This window comes from Phyllostomus discolor, chromosome 8 (assembly GCF_004126475.2).
Source record: "Phyllostomus discolor isolate MPI-MPIP mPhyDis1 chromosome 8, mPhyDis1.pri.v3, whole genome shotgun sequence".
NCBI classification, from domain to species: Eukaryota; Metazoa; Chordata; class Mammalia; order Chiroptera; family Phyllostomidae; genus Phyllostomus; species Phyllostomus discolor.
In genome coordinates, this window is record NC_040910.2 from 102,539,841 (window position 1) to 102,562,087 (window position 22,247).

The 22,247-nt window shown below is 48.9% G+C and overlaps 1 protein-coding gene across 1 annotated transcript in view; it reads left to right on the forward strand.

Annotated features, from left to right (window-relative positions):
• Nucleotides 1-8,610: 8,610 nt before the first annotated feature.
• TTLL6 (tubulin tyrosine ligase like 6) overlaps nt 8,611-22,247 on the forward strand; it is a 32,900-nt gene continuing 19,263 nt past the window's right edge. Inside the window, 7 exon segments of the mRNA XM_036033810.1 lie at nt 8,611-8,748; nt 13,272-13,398; nt 17,936-18,159; nt 18,543-18,580; nt 19,493-19,611; nt 19,741-19,871; nt 21,571-21,727. Of these exon segments, the coding sequence (XP_035889703.1) occupies nt 17,981-18,159; nt 18,543-18,580; nt 19,493-19,611; nt 19,741-19,871; nt 21,571-21,727 (624 nt within the window). The 5' untranslated portion in view covers nt 8,611-8,748; nt 13,272-13,398; nt 17,936-17,980.

Genomic DNA, 22,247 nt, shown 5'->3' on the forward strand with positions numbered 1-22,247 from the left:
GTAGACCAGGGAGAGGGGCTGCTGTTGAAAGTTCAAATCACTTTCCGCTTTACCAGAACAGTGCTCTTCCTCGTTAAACTCTGTCTGCAGGGTTAAGTGCAGTCAGTATCCTAGATAACATTTCCTTTCATTTTGCTTATGAGCTTTTACAAGCACTCAGAGCTGGCACTTCCTACACCCACACAGCTTACTATCTACATTAACACAACAACTATTTTACAACACTCTGGCCTGGAAGTTTAAAATGCAGATAAATCTATTGTTCATTTTAGAAACTTTCTTAGAGAGCCATCAACTGTACAATAGGAAGCATCACAGGACAGTTCTGTACACTCTGAGAACCCTGGTTTCAAAATCAGTGCTTTGCTGTGTCCACCGATCCTAAACTATTATATCATGACCTTACCCAATCCTAATCAATTCCTGTCCTGCCACCCTCCCCAACGCTAAACTTTAAAGTCTCAATACCGCAGCTCTGTCCTGCCACCCCTGAGCCACCACCACAGCTGTGCCAAGGTAGTGTTCTTCCTTACTGTGGTAAGAAGAAACTCAGTTTTGTCTTATCAACAGACTGTTTTGTTGATATTTGGGGGAGCTAAATTTGATAGCACAGAATAAAAAAGGTTAGTCTGATTTATTTCCAATGGAAGTGTCAAGGGGAGGTTGCAAGTACAACCCTTTTAAAACTGGATGTTGCCCTGGCTGGCGTAGCTCAGTGGATTGAGCGCGGGCTGGGAACCAAAGTGTCCCAGGTTCGATTCCCAGCCAGGGTACATTCCTGGGTTGCGGGCCAGGACCCCCAGCAACCGCACATTGAATCTTTCTCTCTCTCTCTCTCTCTCTCTCTCTCTCCCTCCCTCCCTCCCCTCTCTAAAAATAAACAAATAAAATCTTAAAAAAATAAAAAAAATAAAAAATCAAATGTTAAGAATTTCTAAAAAAAAACAAACAAAAAACTGGATGTTAAAGGAATGGGACTTCATATTCAGACCTAGAGAGAAAATTTTGTTCTTCTATCTTCGACTGCTAAGTTTGGAGCCAAAGACTGGGGGTGGGGTGGGGGGAGGGAAGTCACTCTGTGCCTGAAACAACGGACTGTCTCATTTGATCTTTGCAGGGGAAGTACTTTCATTATTTCCTATTATTTATTTATTTATTTTTAGAGCGAGGGGAGGGGACGGAGAAAGAGAGGGAGATAACTATCGATGTGAGAGAGAAACATTGATCTGGGGCCTCTTGCAAGCCCCCAATGGGGGACCTGGCCTGCAACCCAGGCATGTGCCCTGTGGGGAATCGAACCAGTGACATTTCAGTTTGTGGGATGATGCCCAACCAACTGGCCAGGGCGGGAAAGCACTTCTATTATCTCCATTTGACAAACGAGAAAACGGAGGCTTAGAGACGTAAGGTTACTTGTTCAAGCTCACACAGTTAGTAAGTTCCATCAGGAAGCTTTGAGCCCTGCATTCAGACTCCAGTGACTGCATTCTTAATCGCTGCACTCACTGTGCTTTTCATGAGAGTTCAACAATCCGTAAAAAAGACAAATGCGTAGATGAGTGTAAAGTCTAGCAATACTCTCTTTAGGAGAAGAATTCACATAGTGCAAAGAGTGCACAGAACTAATTTTTCCTAGGGGCAAGGAGGAAGGTTTCATAAAAGAGGTATGAAAAGAAAAAAATATTCTGAAGACTCTTAAAATAGAAAGAAAACCCTAGCTGGCATAGCTCAGTGGATTGAGTGCAGGCTGCGAACCAAAGGGTCACTGGTTCGATTCCCAGTCAGGGTACATGCCTGGGTTGCAGGCCATGGCCCCCAGCAACCACACATTGATGTTTCTCTCTCTCTCTCTCTCTCTCTCTCTCCCTCCCTGCCCTCTCTAAAAATAAATAAATAAATAAAATCTAAAAAATAGAAAGAAAATCTTTACTCGGGACTATACAGTAGGAACAGTACACTAGGGGAGAGAGATTGTGCTCATCTCAAATGCAGTAAGGGCAAGTTGGGACTTACAGCCATCAAGCCAAGTAAAGGGGTCAGTAGATGAACTATTACTAAGATGGTGGGGTGGATTTTTGTTAAACTGACTTAATGGAATTTTTTAAAAGTTTTTATTTATTTATTTTTAGAGAGAGGGGAAGGGAGGGAGAAAGAGGGGGAGTGAAACATCAATGTGTGGTTGCCTGTAGCACACCCGCTACTGGGGACCTGGCTTGCAACCCAGGCATGTGCCCTGACTGGGAATTGAACCCACAACATTTTGGTTTGCCGGTCCACGCTCAATCCGCTGAGCCACACCAGCCAAGGCCTTGACTTAATATGATTCTTGCTGAAGGCAGGCTAGGGATCGATCGCATATCAAGGGCAGGGGATTCTCTCTAAACTAACACAAGACTTTTAGTAGAATTGGACTTGACAAGAACGGCAGAACACAGAAGCCCAGAGTTGAGGCCCAGACAAGAAAAGGGCTCAGAGGAACCTAACTAAAGTTTGGTCACTGTCAGAGGCCACATTTGATTTATTTGAATAACAAGCAACTAGCGTGGCAAGCAGAAAAAGAATAGAAGAGAAATCTGAGACGGAGGGAGGGGTGCTCACCTACCGCAGGGCTCTCAGGTAGAATTCTCTGCGGTGACGGACGTGTGCAATACCTGTGCTAGCTGATCCAGTAAGCACTAACACCTGTGGACATGTGGCTTTTGCAACTGGGCACTGGATGTTTATAGAATTTAAATTTCCATGGCCATATGTTATTGCTGTCCTGGCTGGTGCGGACCTATAGCATCTGGGTACCTGGGGCGTGGATTCGGGGAAGGAGATGCAGGAGGCAGCCTGGGAGAAGGGGGCCAAGCGGCAGCTGCGACTCTCACCTTTGCCCTGAGCCCCAGTGCTGCCCAGGGCTGCCCAGGGCTGCCCAGTCCTGTCCAGTCCTGCCCAGCAGCAGTGACTGGCCTGTGGCCTCTCAGCTCCACCGAAAAAGAAAGTGAGAGAAATTTTCTCTCTGAAACTGGCTGTCTCTGTAACCACCCAGACTCTGCAGTTTCATTGCTTACGAAGTCCAGATACTTTCCATGTCCAGGTTGGACAAAGAGGAAGATTGGACAATCAATGGGAAGGAGACTACTAATTAGCTTCAGACATCGTTGGGCTTTTACCTGTTTTCAGGTCATCTGTGGCTTTTATACACTTCAGGAGAGACAGGAGCCAGGTGTGCCTCGTGCTAATCGCATTTCTGAAATGTGCTGGCAAGCAAAGTCACCGATGAAACACTCTAGGAAGTCTTGATATTTTTAAAAATATATTTTATTTATTTATTTTTAGAGAGAGGGGAAGGGACAGGGAGAAACATCGACGTGCGAGAGAAACATTCATACAGCTGCCAATCTCATGCCCCCAAGGGGGGGCCTGGCCCACAGCCCAGGCAGGAGCCCTGACAGGGAATCAAACTGGTGACCTTTTGGTGTGTGGTACATACTTTTGGTTTTCGGTACGGCACCCAAACCACTGAGCCACACCAGCCAGGGCAGGAATCTTAATATATAAAGATGTTTTCAATGGTCCCTTTAAAAATTTGGGATGGATATCTTTGTTTTTAAAAATTACATTAAACAAACAAACAAAATCCCCCAAATCTCACATCCCACCCATGTTTTTAAGACTGTTGCCCGAAGAGGAAAATTTATCTGTTGAACACTCTTCCTTAAACTAGCTGACTCAAAACCAATTCCTTGGGAATTACTTTGCAACTCTGTAAACTGTACCTAGCTGCTAGACAACTAACCATTTTTCTCTGGTGTGATAGAGGTTTGATTGTTACCCTCTTTTCTTTAAGGAAGAAACCAATTTTGCCTCTATTTACAATTCTTTTCAACACTCCTTGTTTCTATCTAATTCCCTCCTCACTGAATGAGTTAAATCTTTTTTTCTTCTTTTTTTTTTTATTTTTTTAAATTTTAATCATTGTTCAAGTAAAGTTAAATCTTTAACACACGTTCATTGTTGTATCTGTCTGAGTCATGGATTTACCTTTTTTAAAGATTCTCTTAACATTTATTTCATTTTTTAAAAAAGATTTTATTCATTTTATTTTTAGATAGAGGGGAAGGGATGGGGAAAGAGAGGGACAGAAATAATGTGTGGTCGCCTCTCGTGTGCCCCCTCCTGGGGACCTGGCCCTCAACCCAGGGATGTGCCCTGATTGGGAATTGAACCTGTGACCCTTTGGTTCATTGGCCAGTGCTCAGCCCATTGAACCATACCAGCCAGGGCAGGGTCCTTTCTGTGGAACTTGTTTCTAAGAGCCTGATCCACACTCAGAAAAGGATGCCCTAACAACAACTCGAACAGCACCATTCAGGGACAGTTGTTTCCCCAGCCCACGAAGGGAAGAAGCAAAAGAATAAGATGACAGCGGAAGCACGGCAGTGGCCCCGCAGCCCCGTCCCCGGGGGTCTCTCAGACCCATCAGACACCCGTCAAAACGAAGAATGCAAAAGTGGCGCTGGGCAGCAACTTCTGTTTCTCTCTCCCCACGAACAGTACGAAGTGTGTGAAGGAAGGAGAAGCTGCTCTACGAATCCACCGCAAGGCTTTTGTGAAGCCACACTTTTTTTCTGAGCCTCACTTTCCTCATCTGAAAATAGGAGAAATACAAGGGTGTCTCCAAGATCTCTTCTGATTTAACAAGACTCCTGATTCGTGATTATACACAGTTCTACAATGTTCCATCAGACATTGCTGACTTAAAAACAAAATAGTAATTTTTAAAAGATTTTATTTATTTATTTTTAGAGAGGGAAGGGAGGGAGAAAGAGAGAGAGAGAGAGAGAGAAACATCAATGTGTGGTTGCTGGGGGGCCATGGCCTGCAACCCAGGTAGGTGCCCTGACTGGGAATCGAACCTGTGATGCTTTGGTTCGCAGCCCGCGCTCAATGCACTGAGCTACGCCAGCCAGGGCCAAAGTAGTAATCTTTAAAAATCTAACTAAGCATCTTTGCCTCACTTCCACTCCCTCCCCCACCCCTGGTACATATATTGTATCAAGACTTTCTTTTGAGGGGCTCAGGAAGGGCTTCTAGGAGGGACCTTGCTTCAGAAGAGTGGCAGTGGGGGCGCTCTCCCCGCCTCCCCCCCCCCCCGCCCCCCCGCATTAACTGCTTGAAGAGTCTCACACTGAGAAACAGAGATTGTGTGTCAACTGTGGAGCAAACAACCTTCTGAGGATTTCGTTATCCTCTTAGTATTTATTTAGTCAGGCCGGTGCCTAAGGAACAGAAGGGCCGTGAAAACAAGAGTGTCACACCTGGGTGTTTTGTTTTTTTCCCACACACTCTTGTCTCTGTGTTGAAGCTCAGAGGAGGGGACACAGTGCACATTTTTCGATGACCAGAAGGACCCGCCAACACACTGCTTAACCCTTTCACACTCAGGTTCAGAAAGGCTCTGCGATTGCCAGGCGGAGTGCCAGGGAGAGCTCTCTGCTGCTGGTGTGCCTGGCGCAAAGCACCAACGCTCTCTGGTTTCCCGGCTGCCCCTGTCCGGCCCTGGAGGGAATGCCTGATGGGAGCTCCAGCCTGCTTTGCTGTTCACCCCGTGTTTGCTCCTGTCGTCACCCGGAAGGCCAGGGGTGCTAGACTCTGGCCTATCAGCTCCCACTGCAGCCGGTCCTTTCATAAATAATCGGTTGTCAGGGATTTTAATGGAAACCGTAAATCTTTGCCGCTCCCTTCCGCATCCTCTCCCTCATTTCCATCACAATATCACTCCGTAGGGACCAGAGTCCACAAAGCCAGAGCTTGGCAGAGCAGATTGGTAGGACACCAGGGAAAGAAAAAGGTGGGGTGGGGGAGGGGAACAGGGCTGGGACAGTTGGTCTTAGGGAAGCATCTGCTGGGTGGCCGGTTGCTGATGGTCACCTGGGCCCCCGGGGACCTGGAGAGGGGGAAGGGCAAGAGAGCTTCGGGTCACCTGGAGGAAAAGGGAAGAGGAAAGCAGACAGGATGGTAGAGGCTTCTGGAAGGGCAGCAGACAACGACGGGGCCACTGATTCCATCTCCCGCCCCCCAGGACGGACCTTGTAGCAGGTTTTCTGTGTCTTCTTGGGGCTAAAGATCATGCCTTTGCCTCTAGCCTCCTGCCTGGGCAGACCAGCAAGTAAAGGGGCAGTGTTCTGTGTAGGGAGGAAAGTTTTCCCTCTACCAACTTAGGTCCAAAAAAATGAAGTTGATTCATCTGCATACGAGAGCACTTAGTAACTCCCCAAGTAGCTAGGGATAAAGGTTTACACATCAGCTTAATGAGGGTGGTGGTGGTGCAGGGCTTCGAAATGCGGAAGGCTCCAATGAGACTTGTTTACACAGTGTTTTTGGAATGTCCATGTGTTGAGTCTGACCGGCGATCTCTCCGGAGATGGGGGTTGTGGCAGTTGACTCTCAAATAAGGGAAGTTCAGATAAGGTTTCTTTCTGCGTCTACTGTAGCTCAAATGTTTTCACTACCAAGTAAAAACCATCCTGGAGGATTTTTTTTTTTAGTCCCTTCACCTGCAGTTTCACCAGTGCCCTTTCACAGCACAGCCTGGTGCCCTGGGCACACTTGCGGGGCACGATCTTCCCCATGAATGTGGTAGAGGTTTCCATCCTCTAGGACATCTTCCTGGACCAGCTCCATCAGAGATGCGAATCTTGCCTTCTTCCATGAGTTCTTTAGACTGCAGATGCTCTGAGAAAGGCCTGTTTCTCCTCCTTGGGTGTCTCCCCTCAACGGCCAGAAAAGATTTCGATCCTCAAAAGAAAGTAATGATCTGTAGTCTTATGTAAATCTTATTCCTTGGGAATAAATCCTTTTCACAGGAGCAGCTACATTTCGCTGGCATCGAAACAAGCATCTGGAGAATTCTCAAGAAGGAAGAGGGGCGGACATAGGCAACAAGAATCTTGGGCTTAGTCCTAAGTGTGTTTCTAAAATCACTACGGTTCGGGAACTTAAAGGCGATTTTTTTGTGTGATCTTTCACCAATCCTGAGATAACCTAGGCAGAAACAACTCTACTTTCTGCCAATCCTTGGCAGGTAGGAGGCTGGGCTTAGACAGATGCGGGTGAAAAAGGGGCCACATACTAAACCTGACAAGCTCAGAGGAGGCCTACATGGTGGCCATACAAACTCGGAGACCCAAAGTGGCCACATAGAATGGTCTGAAATGAAAACTTTCTAATTAAAAATGAATCATGGGCCCTGGCTGGCGTAGCTCAGTGGATTGAGCTCGGGCTGCGAACCAAAGCATCGCAGGTTCGATTCCCAGTCAAGGCACATGCCTGGGTTGTGGGCCATGTGAGAGGCAACCACACATTAATGTTTCTCTCTCTCTCTTTCTCCCTCCCTTCCCCTCTCTAAAAACAAACAAACAAACAAATAAATCTAAAAAAAAAATGAGTCATGGCAGGTAGTCATGTCCTAGTCTGGTTTCTTCCCCAACAAAGGTCAACCTTTACCTTAACTGAACTGGTCTATTGTCTTACAGCATACATTTGGAACCTCAGGGTAATTTCCTTTTTCCAAGAGCCTCAGGGCACAAACACTCACCTGGGCGGAGACACAACCCCCCATTGTTGTTATCTTGTTAACTGTTGTATACCCACCTATGTAAAAGCAGTATGTGTCTATTCGTTTTACTTTTTATCCAGTTTCAGAGATTTCCCCACTTAGCTTTCTCCTGCCTGCCTAATTGACCACCCCTATTTTCCCTTTGATGCTGATATATAAAATAAGCGGTAAAACTGCCATTTTCCGAAGCACGTTCTCAATCCGTGGTGAGAGCTGCTTCCTGACAATTGTCAGTTTGGCCCAAATAAACTCATTCAGATTTTCTACAGGTTTGAACGTTTCTTACGTTGACACAGGTAGAAAATGAAGGAAACTACAATTATTTGAATCCAGCCAGTACTCTGATTCTGCACCTGCCGGAGGACCGTCAACATGTTGCTGTGAGAAGACCAGACCTCCTAGCCTTTGGGCGGCCCTCTGTTATTGGCCGGTCAGTGGAGGAGCCACGACCTTACGCTCTGTTGGGAGTTGTCATGAATAGAAAAAACTGAGAGGTTCATTATAGGTTTGCGATACCCATTTTACAGTTAAAGAAGCTAAGCGTCCGAAAAATCATGTCAACTGCCAGAGGTTACACAGGTAATAATATGCCTGAGATCCTGACTTCGGTCCCCATCCAATGCTCTCTGCCTAGAGCTTCTTGCTCCCCCGAGGGTCTAAGTACAAGGGGCCCCTAGGATCAGCGCAGCCCCGCGGAGCTGGAGCTCGGGAGCCAGACGGTTTGGATCCGCGCCTGCGTACGACGCCCCGTTAGCGAGGATAGCTGGGCACCCGATTGGGAGGGTCACACCCGCGGAGGGGGAGCGATAGTCTAGCCCCAAGCTCGGGAAGCGCCACCCAGCGTCCTCGGCGTCTCCCGGGACAACCTCCCGAGCTTCCCTCTCGAAGCTCAGGGGCAGTTGATTGGAATCGGGAGGGGGGCCGGGCAGCCCACCTCAGGGGCCAATGGAAGGCCTGGAAAGCCCTGTATGCAAATATGAGGCCCGGGCCGACCCTAAGGTAGATGGAGCGCGGGTTGGGGTTAGGGGTTGTCGGGCAGCCAATGGGAGCGTGTCTCAACCCTTCGAGGACGGGGTCCGCCAAGGGTGCTGGCGAGCGACCGGGACCCGCGGAGCCGGGGCGACACGGGGGAGTAAGAGTCGTAGGTAAGAGCTCCCCAAAGCCAGGTGCTGGCCCCAGATCGCGGCTTCCTGGTGCCTCCCCACTGAAAACCTGGTTCTACACGTCCCTGATGCCCCCCACGGGGCTCACTTCCCCAGGGCTATTTCTCTGCCCTCCCTGGTAGCGTTCCACCCCTGGGAGCCAAAGCCACTCACCCTCACGTCCCCAGCTCCCCCTCGGCTCTTTAGCCTATCTCTTCTCAGCCCGTCTCAGGTACGCTCGCCCTCTTCCCCACCCCATACTTGAGCTTACAGCCAAAATACCCTCACTCTCTTTTCTCAACCTCAAGACCCGATGCCAGGACCTCGCCCGCACACCGGCCCTCCTTTTCCAGCCCATACACCCCCCTGTCCTTACATATCTCCAGGGGCATCCTCTCTTCCTACCCACCCTCGATTTCCCAAATCGGTGCCGCCCAGGGAGCTGTGCCTTAGACACCAGAGATCTCCGGGATTCACACACTTTCTCCGCCTCCTCTTTCCCCATCGTTACGCCCTTCCCCTGATCACCTTTCTTCCTTTTTCTGGAGACACCTTCCAGAAAGACACTTGTGTTTCATGGCCAGCACAGCCCTCTGCAAGTTCCCCCAGCCCCTTTCCCTCTCTTTTTCTCTCGCTGCCAGTTGTTATTTCTCACCCTGCTGAAGGAAAATTCGTTTAGGCTTGAGGAGAGTTCTCTCCTGGGATTTGAACCCTAGGGAAAATGTAACATATATGGGGGTGATTGGGAAGGGAGCATTGGCATTTGGCAGGCACTTCAGTGTTATTGAGTGCATATAACAGTCCTACCATTATATTTTCATTTTATAATATAGCCCTTAATTTTGAACCAAGCACTGCTTTAAGAAATATTTAATTGTTTAATCTTTAAAACATTATGAATATTACCCTAATTTTACTTATGAGGAAACTGAGGTACAAGAGGCTTGGTTCTTCATCCACGTCACCCTTCTAGTATGTGGTAGACCTAGGATGGATCCAGATTCATCTGTCCATGCTAGTGATCCTCTGAGCATTGTGGAGAAAGTGGCTGGGCATGAGCTTGCTCCACAAATTGCACCTTCCAGTTTTGGGGAATTCCTCAGTTTCTGGCAGAGTAAAAGATGGCATCTGAGTCAGCAAGATTCTCTTTGTTTCCAGCAAATGTAGCCAGTCATTCTCAGCACTTTTATTTATTATTTTTAAAAGATTTTATTTATTTATTTTTAGAGAGAGGGGAAGGGAGGGAAAAAGAGAGGGAGAGAAACATCAATATGTGGTTGCCTCTTGTGTACCCCGCCCCCCTCACATACACACCGGGGACCTGGCCCACAACCCAGGTATGTGCTCCTACTTGGAATCAAAGCGGCGACCCTTTGGTTCACAGAATGGTCCTCAATGCACTGAGCCACATCAGCCAGGGCTCAGCACTTAGATATTTTTTAATTAATTCATTTATCTTAAACTTTTAATTGACATACACTATTATATTAGTTTCAGTTGTGCAAATAGTGATTCACTATTTATATACATTAGGAAGTGATTGCTCTGGTGAGTCTAGTACCCATCTGCCACCACATAAAGTTATTATGATACTATTATTATTAATTTTTTCAAGATTCTATTTACCCATTTTTAGAGAGAAGGGAAAGGAGGGAGAAAGAGAGGAAGAGAAACATCAGTGTGTGGTTGTCCCCTGCACAACTGGGTTCCACTGGGGACGTGGCCTGCAACCCAGGCATGTGCCCTGACTGGGAATTGAACTGGCCATCCTTTATTTCATAGGCCAGCACTCAATCCACTGTGCCACAGCGGCCAGGGCTATTATGATATTATTCATTATAGTTTCTATGCTCTACATTACTCTCAGCACTTCTTACTGGCGAGGCCCTTGAGCAACTGGGCGACCCCATCCCTTCCTTTTTTAGCACATTTTGCTACTGACCTCTTCAAGCCTCGCTGACATGTGAAGGCTGGCTAGAGTAAAAGCCAAAAAACCGTAAAAGGCATCCTATTTGATCCTGCCTGCATCAAAGCTCAAAACAAGTTCTAGATAAGAAGTTTTTAATTTTCCTGGTGATCCTGTAATCACAGAGAAGATGGGGAAAGGGGGAGGAGATAATTACGGTAATCCCCCCTCTCTCCGGGGGATTTGTTCCATGATCCCCCAGTGGATGCCTGAAAGCACAGATAGTACCAAACCCTGTAGGTACTACATGTTTTCCTCTACAAACGTACCTCTGATAAAGTTTGATTTCCAAACTAGGCACGGTAAGAGACAAACAACAATAACTAATAACAGAAAAATTATAACAATAAACTGTAACAAAAGTTATCTGAATGTGGTCACTCAAACTATCCAGTTGTATGGGACTCACCCTTCGTGTGGTGAGGGGAGATGGTAGAATGCCTGTGTGGTGAGACCGAACGAGGTCGATGAGGCGGGCATTGTGATGTAGCGTGAGGTTACTGTTAGCTTTTCGACGATACCTAGAAAGTGGAACATTGAGCAATGACGATGTTGATGGCTGAGGGTCAGGAGCAGATGGTGTCGATGGCTGGGGAAATGTAGTCTTTTCAGGCCTTGGTTGACGGTGGAGAGCAAAACCACAAACCATGGAGGAACCTCTGTATTGGGCGTCTTGGGATGTACTGTGTCAAAGAGGCAAATCTGAAAGCAAGTCTGTAAGCAGACCTCTTACCTCTCCACCTCTTGCCCCGCCCTGATCCCCTTCAGCCTTTTCTAAGAGCTGATCCCTGGACGCCCACAGAGGGGTGCTTCTACTAGGGGAGTGAGGCCAAAAGATAAAAAAGGGGAGGTGGTGGAGGGAAAACTATTGTTTGGAGGAAGAGAAGGAAGTCACAGGCAGACCCAGTAGGAGAGCTCTTCAGTTCTCTATTTATTTCTGCAGATGGAAAGAAAAGTTCAGGCTATGGAGGTCAGGATGAAAAGACTTGGCGAAAACTTGAAACATGTTTCCCTACTGTTCTTAATCAAATGATTCTTTCCTCCCACTCACGGGACACTATTAATTCAGCCTTGCAAAAGGAAGCACTAAAACGTTTTCTACCCTTTGGCACCCCCTCCAGGGGCACAAAGAGTAGTCAACAAGTATAGCCCAGAAATAACCTGCGGTGTGTTTGCATGGAGCCATCCCAGCGCTCATTTCCTCCCCCTGGTGGCCGGTGAAGGTAATTTTCAGGCTTTGGTTGGCAGTGTCTGGCTTTGAAGATCCCAAGATCAAATCCCTTTCTAAAATACAAGAGAACATCAGGAGTTTTTCACTCTCTTAACTATCCTGTTTGGAAAGGTGAACTGAATGTGTCTTGTGTCATTAAGAAGATGGTATTTACCATGTTTGCTTCGTTGGTACCCTAACTTAGTCTTTTTTAAACTCCCCAAAGTATTTGGTTCACATTGCCTGCCCACTAACCTGGCATAATAGAAAGATATTTAGAGGGACAGGAAGCCGGGGTTTCAGTCCTGGCTCCCCTGACTTGCTTTCTGGCTTTTTGCAAGTCAAAACCTCCTCTAAAAATCAAACAGGTTGAACTAGACAGTCTCCAAGGTCCCTCCCAGCCGTAATATTCAGGAATTTTATAAGAGCTTAGAATATCCCTGGCTGGCGTAGCTCAGTGAATTGAGCACGGGCTGCAAACCAGGCATCTCAGGTTCGATTCCCAGTCAGGGCACATGCCTAGGTTGCAGGCCACGGCCCCCAGCAACCACACATTGATGTTTCTCTCTCTCTCTCTCTATCTCCCTACCTTCCCTCTCTAAAAATAAATAAATAAAATATTAAAAAAATAAAAAGAGCTTAGAATATGTTCTGGCTACACCCCATGTAAGAGCCTGGTACACTGTTGATGTTGGTAAGAGGAAAGGGAAGAAATAGAGTGGAAAATAAGTACAAAGTGGAAACGATAGAGCTGCTCCCAGGTTATGGCAAGTTTGGGAGACCCAAGCCATTACTGGAGGTAGGAATTTAGAAGCAGCTGGCTTTCAGGAAAATGATGCAGTACCAACTGATTCTTAACGAATGAAAGTCACCAAGACTGCTTCAGTCAGCCAGGACATCAGCTGCTTCACTTTATGGTTGTACCATTTACGGGTGATCGGATGATCGGCAGGGAGGGAGAGGCAGTGGTGGAGCATGGAGGGAAAGAAGGCTGTGGGGTCAGACAGACCTGGGTTCTAATCCCAGCTCTGCCTCTAACTCTACTGTCTCTGTGCCTTAGTCTTCTCTCTTCTCATCTGTGATAGGTCGAAAATAATATCTATGATGTGATATTATGAGGATGAGACTGTATGCATATAAAATGCTTTCCTATAATGCCTATTACTTTGTAAGTAGGTTGTAAATAGTAGCTACTGTTACAAATGAATGAAACTTAAGTGTTTTATGTGCCCACTATATGCGAGGACCCAAGGTCCATAATTATTTTATTTTATTTTATTTTATTTTATTTTATTTTATTATTACTATTTTTATCCTCACCTGAGGATTTATTTTTTTCATTGCTTTTAGAGAGAGAAGATGGGAAAGAGGAAGGAAGAGAGAGAAACACTGGTGTGAGAAATATCAATTGGTTGCCTCCCGAATGCACCTGGACCTGGAACACACACCTGGATCCAGGACTGAACCCACAACCTAGGCATGTGCCCCGACCGAGACTTGAACCCTCGGCCTTTCGGTTACAGGACAATACTCCAACCAACTGAGCCACGGTGGCCAGGGTGGTCCATCATTTTTAAAAATGTTATTTCTTTAGTGCTCACAGCAGCCCTTCTATTACCTAGATGAGAAAAATGAACCTTAGAAAGGCAAAATTGGTGCATGCGTTCATTTATTCCTCCAGTTCATTCATTCAAGATGCCCATGAACCTCTGCTGGGTGCCAGACACTGTGGCAGGAGCTGAGAACTCCCATCAGGGAGTTCAGCCCAGGACCTCACAGCCGATGATAGATAGTATTTAGTGAGCACCTACTGTGTGCCAGGCACGGTTGTAAGGACATCGTATTGACTCAAGTGAATGAGCTCATTTAATTTCCATGACTGTGATAAAGCATTGGACCGAGGAAGACACTAAGGCAGAGGGAAGTTAAGTGGATTGCCTGAGGTCACACAACTAGGAAGTGGCAGAGCTGGGACTTTAAATCCAGGCAGAATGTGATTTCTTAGCTACTCCATTACAGCTACTTTTTAGCATGTGATTTATTTTTTATTGTGTTTTTCAAAGAGATTTTATTTATTTTTAGAGAGAGGAGAAGAGAGGGAGAGAAACATCATCAATGTGTGCTTGCCTCTCATGCCCCCCCCCCCCCCCCCAACGCTAGGGACCTGTCCCGAAACCTAGGCCTGTGCCCTGACTGGGAATCAAACCAGTGATGCTTTGGTTCACAGGCCGGTGCTCAATCCACTGAGCCACTCCAGCCAGGGCCAGCATATGATTCAAAGTCATATCCGTAACTGCAGAGGCCCTTACACTGGGATGTATGTATATCTCAGGGTGCCAGTAGCAACCCCTTCACTCTTTGCATCTTCTTTAGGCCTTGTCCATTCAATCTATCGCCTTGCCTCCTTTGATTCCTTGAAGCTAAAGATTCCTTTTGAACTAACCGGGAAGGCAGGAGAGAAGGTGGGAGCCCCAGGCTAGCAGGGAGTAACTGGTTGCTGAAGCTGGGGAAGAAGATCTGGTGGAGTCTAATAAGGTCCACATCTGAAAAGGCTGAGTGGGCGCTGGCTTTAGCCAGGTCAGATCTAATTCTTGTTCTGAAAAGTGAGGGCATTGCAATGTTTGTGGCCCAGCCCTGGGGGAAGCAGGTGTTGTTCTGGCTCCTCGCTGCTCGGAGGCCAGGTCCCTCCGCATGTCTCTGGGGCCAGGCGGGCGTGTAGCCTGAATGAGAGCAGTGGCCTGAGCGTATGAACACATGGCCTGAGGACATGTGTCCTCTCTCTCAATGCTGCTACAGGGCAAACAATACACCAGGGCAGCTGTGACAGGGTTCCATATCAGAGAGACCGCAGGGAATGTAGGGACTGGGGCAAACTCAGAGAATGTCTAAAAAGGAAGCCGTTCTTCAGCTCTGGTTGTTTGCTGACATGAAGCAATAGGGACCTATTTTTCTGAAAGGAGTGGAAATCTGGATTTTTTTATGAAAAAAATGTACATTTTCTAGTTACTGGTAAATACTATTCAATAGCTATAACAAGAACGGCACATTATTATGGGCTGAGTACGTGTTTCCACAGACTGCACTCAGGGTGCAAACCCCCGTAGGCAGCCTTTCTGCAAGACGCTCTCTTTCGGGAGACTTGGGAGAGAAGCTGGAAGAATTTAGCCTCTGGGATGAAGCAGGCAGGAGAGACTGGGCGCAGGGAAAGCCAGGGGACCAAAGGCAAAGCAAAAACAGTCACATGAGGCAATGGCCATTGTCTGCCTCCTTGTACCTGTCTCAGGAGCCATCCAAGCGGCTCAGGGAAAGGTAGGCAAGAACGCTGTAGTGAACCGGTCCCTTTAAAAGTACTTGGGCTTTGTTTGTTGCTGTAGGTGCCTGAGGCTCTCTCTTGCAAGAGGTAACCATTTGTTGTTCTCCTGCTTGGGGCAGACAAATATAAGCAGCCGTGACTTGTTCTTACTACTTGAGCAAGGATTGGCAAAAGGGCCAAGACAGCCCATAATTCCAGAGGCCAAATTCAGGGTCCGTGTTCTCTCCCCAGGTTAACATTAACCTCTAGGTAAACGGGGCCACTCCTCCCCAAGGGCTGGGTAAACAGGAGCCGCTGTGCAGGGCGAGGGGAGTGGAGCTGGCTGTTTACCTGGAAGGAAGGGAGCAGCCCAAGGTTAAAATTTCAGGTACTTAGCCCTCTTGAACTTTGCCAAGAACATAATGTGCCTACTCACTGGGAAAAACTGACTCTCAAGGCCCCGGCTTTGGCGGTTAGCTGCACTGCGCACAACCCTTTCTCCCCACCCGGGCGCCACTGTGCAGGGTCTTGGGTGTGAGCGGCAGCCCTCTTCAGCAAGAGAGAGCAGCACGTGGCAAGCCACTTATAATAATAATTATATTTTAATTATGGTATATAATTCTGCCTCCTTCTTATGGTGGGGTGGGGGAGCTGTGAGCATTCAAGAGATGTGGCAAGTCTTTGAAAAGCTCACGGAAGGGTTTATTATAAAATTATTCATAGCCCCTGGCTGGCATAGCTCAGTGGATTAAGCTTGGACTGCAAACCAAAGCATCGCAGGTTCGATTCCCAGTCAGGGCACATGCCTGGGTTGCAGGCCACGGCCCCCAGCAACCGTACATTGATGTTTCTCTCTCTCTCTCTTTCTCCCTCCCTTCCCTCTCTGGAAGTAAATAAATAAAATCTTTTTTTAAAAAAGAACTTAATCCATAGAATAATGTTCTTAAAAAATTAAAAATATGAAAAAAATTATTCATATGTTACAGACCCCCTTCGCTGAATTTTGGTTTGGGAAAGGGGCAGAGAGAGGTGGAAAGGTGTGGTGATGTTGGAGACATGACTGTAAGGGATAAAGAAGTGTCTAGAATGGAACGAGCAGGTCTGGGGGAGAGGAGAGGTGACTCCCACGAGACGGCGTGACTCTGGGGAGCCCACAGCGACTGCGCGTTGCTGGTTGTAGCCCAAGCTGGCGGAATCCCTCCGGGAAACAGCACAGTGATATAAAGAAATAAATACGTATTATTCATAAGCTCCATGATGTCCATAGTCCTTAGCCTGGTAATCCTCGTTCTGGATATACCTCTTAAGAAAATAATCCTTACAAAGTAAAAGGACTCCTGTACACGGAAGTGTGGATTTCAGAGCTATTTATGTGACAATAAAATTGGAGGCAACTTACACTGTCAACCCCGGGACAATTGTCGATTAGATTCAGACACGTCCCTTCAGTGGGGTATTATTACACAACCATTAAAGACTAGAAATCTGTACTTGGCCACCACCGAAAAGATGTTTAGGATATGCTGTTAAGTGGACAAAAAGCAGACTCAAAATTCATCATATATTATTGTTACAATTATAGAAGAATAATTATGCTTAGAAATGACGAATAAACGAGAGTACACAAGAGGGCCAAAGGTGCCGTGTGAGGCTAGGAAAGCTAAAAGTGATTTCTCTCCCTCCCCTCCCCTAAATTTTCTTTAATGTTACAGTATTTCAAGAATGGTAATCTTGAATTATGATAAAGATATTGATGTCTTTTCAAAAAGCCGTGGAGTCCATGAGGAAAGACCTGGTAGTCAATAGCAGGCAGGCATGAAACGGGGTGGAGGTCGGCAGGGTTTGGGAGGCGAGGCGAGGCGAGGAAGGGCGAACACCAGAAAACAGCCTTGATGGTTATGGAAACCTTGGGTTTGCCGTGGATAAAAATCAGTTCCTTGGGCCTGGGAAGCTCTGGGTTACCCAGAGGCAAACGAAGCTCATTCCTAAGGATTACTGAAGCAGGGTGTTAAAAACCATTTTAGAAAAGACATGATATTTGAAATTCAAGCAGGCATCAAAGAAGCCATCGTGGGGGTGGAGGAATGAGGACTTTGCTGGACTGCCTCATCGGTATTTGGCAAGTGCTCTTTGTTTTTCTTCTGAATGGGATGGTCAGGCAGATGCCGTGGCCTCCTATGCGGTCGGGGTCTCTGGAGCTCTGCATGGGACCCGGGCCCGGACCTTGTTCGGTCAGCAGCGACTCGGTCCTGCACTGGGCCAACACCCGTTGCTCTCACCTCAGGCCAGCTGATGGTGTGCGGAAGGTTTCATGCCAAGTGGAAATGGTTAACAGACCTCAAAGCACCTCATCTGCACCCACTGGGACTGATTCTGCCACCTAAGAAGGCTTAGACCTTGGTTCTGAGGCTGTCTCCAGGCACTCACTAATAATAAGATTGTTTATCAGGTGGTGCCATGCAGAGCAGCATCTCAGCCTGCTCGTGGCATTCCCAGGAGGGAAAAACCAAGGCCAGGGCTGGCTGACTGAGTCCCCAAGGTTATAGTCAGTGGCAAAAGGTAGAATCAGCTCCCTTTTGGAGCCTTGCACCAGCGGTGGCGTTTTTATACAGTGCAACCTGTTGCTTCGTCTCCGCAGTGACGGACCACCCCCGTGAGCAAGGGAGGGGGTCCCCCTGCAGGTGGATCCGAGTCATTGCCGCTTTCTCTGCCCTCTTTCCAGCAGGGGGGCCAGCGTTTCCCCAGAGTCTCCTCCCAGTCCTGGGAGATGCTCCAGCGGCAGCCTTTGGAAGGCAAGGAAGAGACCGAGTCAGACAGGAGGGAGGACTGTTGCGTAGCAGAGCTGAAAGAAATTGTCAGCCTGGCTTTCGTGAGAGGGAAGTCTGAGGCGCAAAGGGGGCTTCGGAATGCCCAGCAGCAAAGCAAGAAGAAGAAGAAGAAAAAGAGGTTAGGATTGAAAGAGGGGGAGTGGGGACCCACGTTGGTAAGAGCGGGAGGGACCCGGGAAGGAGGGGGCCTTGGCTGCTAGTGCGTGGGGAAAAGAGAAACCCGTGAGACTGTCAAAACCACACCGCTTTCGGTTCACCCACATTTGACCCTCTGTTTTATGGAATGAAATGATGGTGCATGTCATCGAAAACCACACTTGGCACTAGTCTTCGTTCTGTTTGTGTTTAGACGGCCTTTCGTTGTTTTTGAAAGGCTCGGTGCGTGGAGGGGTGGGTTTCGCGCAGCCCCACCCGGGGCTGGACGTCTCTGCGTGCTCGCTCCTGTTCTGGCAAGCGTGTCTGTCTCTGTCTTGCTGCTTTTCTTCTTCTCTTTTCCAGATGATTGGTGATCAATCTATCCAACTGCCGATATGAGAGTGGTGAGCGTCTGCATCCAAGGAATCTGCGATGGGGGACCCACTGGACTCTCCCAAAGGCTTGGGAAGGGTCACTCTTACGTATTTTTGAGGATGAAAAGGGGGGGGTCTCCAAATCCCGTTCTTTGCTTCTCTCAGCTCGTTTAACCACCCGAGGGATCTGGGAAGCTCATTCCCAGAAAACGTGGGTTCGACCACAGGGACGTGTACTCCAACCGTCTCTGGTTCTTGCACGTGGTTGTGAGGGGGTCCGGCTGACCCCACGGCTCTTTCTTGGAGCACAGGCCCCACCCTGGCCATCCGTGAGCTGGAGATGACCTGCAGGTCTCCTCTGTACTACAGAGCACGGAGTTGTCGTTGTTTTAACTTCCAGTTTGCATGCTTTAGGCTGGTCCTGACTCCGCTGGCCACTGCGAGCACTTCTCCTCCCCGGGCCCCGGAGGGCATTCGAGTTGGTGTTGGAAGCAGTTATCAGTACTAACAGGGACAGAGGGAAAGGGGCGTGATAGCTATATGTGGTTCTGAAATGCGTTGTGTAATTATTTTTCCTGCCAGTTCACCTTGCTCATTAAGCTTGGCTCTGGCTGATGTTAGGGATTTAGGTTTCTATTCCCTGAACACTCAGGGCTCCTCTGTGTTCAGGGGAAAGCCAGAGGGCTACTCCCTGGCAGGGGGAAGCCTGGGTGGATAAAACATTCACCCCGGATAACCACCTGTGGGGATTGTGGGGGGCGTGGTGCGGCAGGGGGGCTGTCTTCCTGAAGAGCTTTCGACTCTTTGTGTTTCTGTCACAGCAGTGATGGGGCCGGGCAGGGCAGGGTGGCTTTCGGTCCCCAGGAGCCGAGGTGTGTCCCTCCGGTGCTCCTCCCCCACTCCCCGGGCTAACAGGCCTCTCTTCCCCCAACCCCTCCGCAGTGCGCAGGGCTGCCCAGCAGTACGGCCTCCGAGAGGGCGCGGAGGGCGACGACTGGACTCTGTACTGGACCGACTTCTCGGTGTCGCTGGAGCGGGTGATGGAGATGAAAAGTTACCAGGTATCTGGGTCCGAGCCGGTTCTCAGCAAAAGTGTGGCATCTACCCCGTGGGGTCTCCACGGTCCCCAAGGGGATCTCACGGGTACTGCCGTGTCCCCCATTGTTCATGGATTCCGGCTTCCCTTGCAGAAAATCAATCACTTCCCGGGGATGAGTGAAATCTGCCGCAAGGACTTGCTGGCCAGGAACATGAGCCGCATGTTAAAGTTGTTCCCTAAAGACTTCCACTTTTTCCCTCGGACCTGGTGTCTTCCTGCCGAGTGAGTGCCCACCCATGCTCCCTTCTCCTCTGCCCGCCCCAGGTCCATCTCCCATGGGATTTGCCATCTCTCTCTCTCTCTCTCTCTCTCTCTCTCTCTCTCTCCTGTTCAGGAAGAGAAGGGATGTAGGGTGTGGCCGAGGCTGAGAAAACGGCAGGCTCTGCCTGTAAAATGAGATGACATTTAGGGCTTGGGGGCCTTGGAGCCTGAGCCCGCTGTTGGGATGAGAATTGAGTCCTGACTTTGAAAGCTGTTGATTTTGGACCTGGCTGGCGTAGCTCAGTGGATTGAGTGCGGGCTGGGAACCAAAGTGTCCCAGGTTCGATTCCCAGCCAGGGTACATTCCTGGGTTGCAGGCCAGAACCCCCAGCAACCGCACAGTGATGTTTCTCCCTCTCTCTCTCTCTCTCTCTCTCCCCCTCTCTCCCCCTCTCTCCCTCCTTTCCCTCTCTAAAAATAAATAAACAAAATCTTAAAAAAAAAAAAAAAGAAAGCTATTGATTTTGAACTTGTTTCAGCCTTTTAACGGTGTAGTTTCTGGACTTTTAGGGACCATGGGCACTTCTGCAGGGAGGGAGGTGACGGCTAATGCCCAGGTCAGGAGCAAGGTGGAATGCCTGCCCTCCGTCCCCATGGCAGTGCCATGGGTGGCGGTCAGCGCCTCTCCACCTCTGGCCTCACTTGGTCCATCTTGAAACTGGACATCCATTCCTGGTGCATAAAATACTCTGGACCACGCCACCAAGAGACAGGAGAAACGTGAGATGCCGTGAACACAAACTGAGTACAGTCTGGTTTTTGAGATGAGGTGGAGGGGACGCTGAGTGTCCCCCTCAGAATTGTACTCGTATAGCACGGGCCCCGGAGACACCCATGCTTCCCTCCTCGCTCAGTGCTTCCAGGGTTCCCAGACTTTCCTCGCTCGTCGGGAACAACTTTCAGGGCTCAGCAGCACCTTAGAAGGAAATGCGTTTGCCATCAGTCAGGTCAACAGGCGCTTCCAGGTTTCGTCGCCCACCGAGGACCGTTGCAGATGAGTGGCTTCTCCCGTGGTCACAAGGGTCCTTTGAGTTCAAAGGCAAATCAAGAAATAGAGCGAGACTGAGAGTTACCGTTCACTAAGTTTCTTTCTCTCTTCTGAATATACTTTCTGCAAAGCATGTTCAATAATGGTACTTGTTCCCTCACACTCTGGCTGGAGTGGAGATGTTAAAGGGGGGGTTCTGAGCCCAGAGGGGGGCAAGAGACTGACCCAGGGCTGCACCCCTGGGCTGGGGCCAGAGCCAGAACTCCAAATCTCTGCTCTGTGGGCCCAGAAAATCAAACTCCTCGGTCATGGCTGATGTCATGGGTGTGCAGTATGCACCAGCACGCTGCCTGCGTGACGACAGGGACGAGATGGGTGTCATTGTCCTCATGGTGCAGATGACGGACTTGAGGCCCACGGAGGTCAGGTCCTAGCAAAGGGCTACGCTGGTCGGGGTGTTGCCTGGGCTCCATCCAGGCCCGATCTCCCTCAGAAGCCCGTCTCCTCTCCACTGCGAGTGTCTCTCCGGTCACGGGACCTCTGGGCACCTGCCTATCAGGGGCAAGGCTTTCGTCACATTCGTTTTTGTTTGTTCTTTTAAATAAAGAGCTAGCATTCCTTTTTACCGCTCCTCAGCTAAGAGTGTATCTCGTTCCCTCCCTGTTCTGGTAGCTGGGGAGATTTGCAGAACTACAGCAGGTCAAGAAAAAACAAGACGTACATCTGTAAGCCGGATTCGGGCTGCCAAGGGAGAGGTATATTCATCACCCGGACGGCGAAGGAAATCAAACCGGGGGAGGACATGATCTGTCAGCTCTATATTTCAAAGGTACTTCTTCATCGGGATTATTTATTTTACCCCACAGCGGCCTCTGGCTGTAGCTCCACTGGACCGAATGTGAAATGAGGGAATGGAGGGTGGGCGGGCTGTAAAGCCGAGTCCTGCCTTCTGCCTTGGACTTTGTCTGACCAAGCCTCTGACCAGGGATGTGACGTGTGCCTGGGCCAGAGTGTCCCTCATCCTTGTACCCCTGTGCATTGCTCTGGCCCTGCCAGGCAGGGTGCCTTTGGTCTGTGGAGTGCCTTTGGTCTGTGGAGTGCCTTTGGTCTGTGGAGGCCCCAGCTCACTGGGGAGAGGAGAGGAGTCCTGGGGAGATCATGGTGACCCGCTTTACTCCGTGGCTGGAGGTCAGAGGTCACAGCGGTCTCGCCCACGGCTGGAAGGGAGCCCTCTGGGAGTGTGCGTGGAGGGGGAAGCCTGGGCGGCAGCGCTCAGGTCAGCACTGCAACGACAGCATAGCCCTGGGTGGAGACAACATGCTCCTTATCCCAGGACTTTTTAATGTTAT